The following is a 4,856-nucleotide window of genomic DNA, read 5'->3' on the forward strand; positions in this document are numbered from 1 at the left end:
CATTAGCGATGTCGTTGCATGTGACACCTTTGAGCGATTTTGAATCGTCGCAAAAACGTTCAAAATCGCTCATCAGTGACATCACCCGCTCTTCCCAATTATCGTTGCTGCTGCTTCTACGGTGTTGTTCCTGCGGCAGCACACATCGCTACGTGTGATCCCGCAGGAACGAGGAACCTCACTTTACCTGCGGCCGCCGGCAATGAGGAAGGAAGGAGGTGGGCGGGATGTTACGTCCCGCTAATCTCCGCCCCTCCGCTTTGATTGGGCGACCGCTTAGTGACGTCGCTGTGACGCCGAACGAACCACCCACTTAAAAAGGAGGCGGTTCGCCAGTCACAGCGAAGTTGCTAGGCAGGTAAGTAGTAGTGTGACGGGTCCGCACGATTTTGTGCGCCACGGGCAGCGTTTTGCCTTTGTCGCACAAACGATGGGAGCAGGTACGCTCGCTAGCAATATCAGTAAAGATATCAAAGCGTGTAAAGCGGGCCTCAGGGACAAAATGTAGAATTGGTGGAGGAAGGTTGAAGGAGATGAGCCTAGGTCTTTTTTCAACTTAAGTAACTATGTACAGTAACTATGTAACTATGTAACATAGAAGTCAAAGAAAACAAAATGAGCCAGAAAACAAGCAATATATACACGTAATATATTTAATGGTAGTAATCAGTAATCATGCATTATTCTCATCCTTCACGATTTTATGTGGACTTTACAACGGCCAGATGTCCTCCAACAATTGAGCTACTAGATCAGCAGTCTAGACTGAACTGTTCTTTATCTACAGAAAACTTTATAGATGTAATTATACAGAAAACACACTGCAGAAGAAAAAAGCGCAATAGGATCGCATCCGGTAAACCACGTAAGTGTATATGTCAGAATCACTCATCTATATCGGTTGTGAAAGTCACAACCCCTATTTAAGCCAAACATAAAGTGGTCAGCTGCAGTTCCCTGAGGTGGATGCATGGAGATGTATAGAAGAAAGGGGGGGGTTTCGCCGCACTGACACCACACTGCTCGATGTTAATAAATCTATGTCTTTTTATTCTGTTGTAGGCACAGGTCAACGCATTTTGAGGGATGCAGCCCTCTTCATCAGAATAGCAAGCCAAAAGAACTATATTTATGTTATTTTGGCTTGCTGCCCTGATGAAGAGGGCTGCATCCCTCGAAACGCGTTGACCTGTGCCTACAATGGAATAAAAAAACATAGATTTATTAACATCGAGCAGTGTGGTGTGAGCGCGGTGAAAAAAACCCTTTCGTCTATTCACCTCCATAGATGTAATTATATGACGGGATATTATGTTCTCTTTTTGTATATTTAAGCAGTAGAGATGAGTGGAACTGAGGTTCGATTTTCTAACCAAGTACCAAGTAGACTCGGGTTTTGGAGTTTGAATTCTTTACGTGTAAACTTAACTTGAATAAGCTCAGGTATGCTTGGTGCTCAGCCCTTTGCAAGCCACTTGCAATGTTTGCATGGCTCGCACTGGGGAAAACAACAGCATGATCACATGCAGTGTCCTTCCCTCCTAAAAATGTGAAATTGCCTGCCCACTATCCCCAGGAAGTGATCTGTTTATGGCTGGCTATATGCAAGACTGTTTCCAAACCTCATTTGGCAAAGTTTGGTCATTTAGAAGTTTGGTTCATTTGCTGCCAACAATTTGTACCTTCACAGGTACGCTCATCTTTATTGATGTGGTATTTATCAGTCTATGAATGTCATAAGCTAAAATCCTTGACTATCTTGATACACAAAATGTACAATAAATCGTTATAAAACAAACAAACGGTTAGGCTGGGTTCACACTTTTTTTGCTAAAATAACAAAAGAACTACAACATTTTTACCGAAAACCTAGAAAATAGTGGCACTGCAATGATGTGACTGTAGAGTGTGAATGATGTCAATTTATGCAGATAGAGCTTCATCATATTTACGCCAAATTAGATTATGGGGTAAAGCCAAATCTTGAAACAAATTGCTTAAATCCAAAATAGACATGAAGATTATATTAAAGCCGCGAGACTCTATTCATTTAACTCAGGTAGCAACAGATGATGGTTGGATTGGAAGCCAAATCCTGAAGACGCTCAATAAGAAAGACGCATAGCCAGTGTCTTAGCTCAAGACCATCAAACACGTTTATTATAACAGTGGATTTTTATAGGTTTCTGAAAAATAGATATGTTGCATAAGATTGCACAATGAGCAGGGTTTTTTTCTTGGACAAATTACATGCTTCCAGAGTAATTCATCAATGTTGACATGTTTGTAGAAAATATTGCAATGTTGGCTAGAATGGACAATCTTTGGGTCAGTTTGACTTTGATCAATTACTATAATTCCAGGAAAAATAAGGGAGTAAAAGAATGTGATAACAAGACTCTGCCAAAGACATATTTTAGAATGAACACAAGTTAATCCATAGGTTAAAACATGTTGTTCGTGACATAATCATCTTGATTTAGGAGAAATAAAAGGAATAATAAGACACAAATGCATTTGTCCTGCCAGAGACACATGTTCTGCCAAATTGAACATAAGTTGTTTATCATATTGCTTATGAGAATGAACTTTAATTGTCTGTAAATAGAAAAATAGACTTATAAAGATAAAATGGCTGAACTAAGAAAATGATGTCTTCTTTAAAAATTAAAGTTCGAAAGAAATTTGTAAAGCATTCAAGGATTCATTTGGCTGCCTATATGGCTGCAATTAAAAACCACAGAGTGTGAATACATTATCCTAGGAATGCACATATGTGTATCATTCCAATATAAATAGGGAAAAAAGTCCCCAAATGGGTCAAAGTCTACTTGTACTATAAATAAAGTACCGCCAATTAAGGATGCGAACATTCCTTTCCCCCATGCCCATAATCCATAGCATAGGGAGCAGAGAATATGCCAGCACCCGGCAGCTGACTGTGCTGTAAGTGGGCAGGCTGTGCATGACAGTGACATCGCAGCATGTCATCATTGGAGGGGAGCTATTAGAAGGTGAGTATATTAATTTATTTTGTTTACTGTGTGCAGTGCCTGGTGATATAATATGTACCATGATGGGGACATATATACCAGAATGTGGACATATACCAGGATGGGGAGAGGATGTGAACAGATAGCAGGCTGGGCCATGATGAGGACATATATAACAGGATATAGCCATGATGGGTTTATGAATCAGGATGTGGTCATGATGGGAACATTTGCCAGGATGGGGCCATGATGAAAACACCTATACCAGGATGAGGCCACATATAAAAAGATGGGCCATGATGGGGACTTATATACCAGGATGGGGCCATGATGGGAACACGAATAAACTTTGCACCGAGGCCCATCAGACTCTAGTTACACTAGTGCTGAAAACCACTGGTGAAAGCAATAGTAAATACGGACATAATTTTGAAGAAATTCAGACTGATTTTTTTGCATACATGAACAATCAAAGAAGACTTAAGGAGGCCTTATACATTGCATCTTGCAAAGCTTTGCTAATATCTTTATTTCTCAGACTATATATAATGGGGTTGATAAAAGGAGTAAATACTGTATATAACAGTGATAGGATTTTACTCATGGTGATAGTTTGGCCTTTATTTGGGATGGCATAGATGCTAAAAATTGTCCAGTAGAATATGGAGACCACGGTGAGGTGGGAGCTGCAGGTGGAGAAGGCTTTCTTTTTGCCGCTACTGGATGGGATCCTTAGGACTGTTACAACAATATAAGTGTAAGATATTACTATGATTATGGTTGGAATAAAGATAAAGGGAAAGCTAATTATGTATAACTCCAAATGGATAACAAAGGTATCAGAACAGGCAAGTTCTAGTAAAGGGACCATGTCACAGAATAAATGGTCAATGGTGCTTGAGCCACAAAAAATTAGCTTTGCAGTTTTTATAATATAAATCAATACAAAAGAAAATGCAGACACCCAACACGCAATGGACAATATCAAACAATATCCACTTGTCATGATGGAGGAGTAGCGGAGGGGATTACAGATGGCCGCATACCGGTCATAAGACATCACAGCAAGGAGAAGACATTCAAATGCTTCAGAGGAGCCCAAAAAATAAAGCTGAGTGATGCAGTCAATAACAGTAATGGTCCCCCCATTATTCAGTAGGATGTGGAGCATATTGGGGGCAATATCTGTGATCACCAAGATGTCACTGATGGACAGTTGTGAGATAAAGAAGTACATCGGAGTCTGGAGGTTCTTGCTGGTGGACACCAGGACGATGATCAGGAGATTACCATTTAATGCAAAGCAATAAACCACAAAGAGAAGACAGAATAAGAAAATTCTTAAATATTGACTGATCTGAAATCCTAAAAGTAAGAACTCGGTGACCACAGTCAGATTGCTTTCCTGCATTTCAGAACAAACAAATTATGAATCAATAGTCACTATCAGAAAAAGAGAAATATGAAAACGGTGACATAGTTTACACAGAATGTTGGTAAAAAAATGCAATAGAACCTGAAAAATGTCAAGAACATGAAGAATCAAGATGATGAATAATCTTATTGTTCAAAATAGTTTTAGACAATGTGAGAGGAATCTGGAGCGATGTCATGTTATTTGTTCGTCAGACACATGAACATGCACCAGAAATAGATAACGTCCTGATGTTTATATACTATGTAACAGGCAGCGAGCCAAGTGAGATAAGTCTCTGGAGATTTTTTTTTAATTTCTCATAGGTCCCATTTGGTTAAGACAATTACAGAATATAATTATAAAACTGAATTTAAGGGCCTGTTTCCAAGGATATCCAAAGCAAGTAACCATGTATAAAAATGGAAAACTAACAACAAAGATGGAGA

General features: G+C 39.4%; 1 protein-coding gene across 1 annotated transcript; it reads right to left on the minus strand.

The window, feature by feature from the left end:
- Positions 1 to 3,462: 3,462 nt before the first annotated feature.
- LOC142302930 (olfactory receptor 6B9-like) lies at positions 3,463 to 4,404 on the minus strand. The gene has a single exon (XM_075344033.1). It carries the CDS (start codon positions 4,402 to 4,404, stop codon positions 3,463 to 3,465), a length of 942 nt encoding a protein of 313 aa, XP_075200148.1.
- Between the last annotated feature and the right edge of the window lie 452 nt (positions 4,405 to 4,856).

Source organism: Anomaloglossus baeobatrachus, chromosome 4, assembly GCF_048569485.1.
Source record: "Anomaloglossus baeobatrachus isolate aAnoBae1 chromosome 4, aAnoBae1.hap1, whole genome shotgun sequence".
NCBI classification, from domain to species: domain Eukaryota; kingdom Metazoa; phylum Chordata; class Amphibia; order Anura; family Aromobatidae; genus Anomaloglossus; species Anomaloglossus baeobatrachus.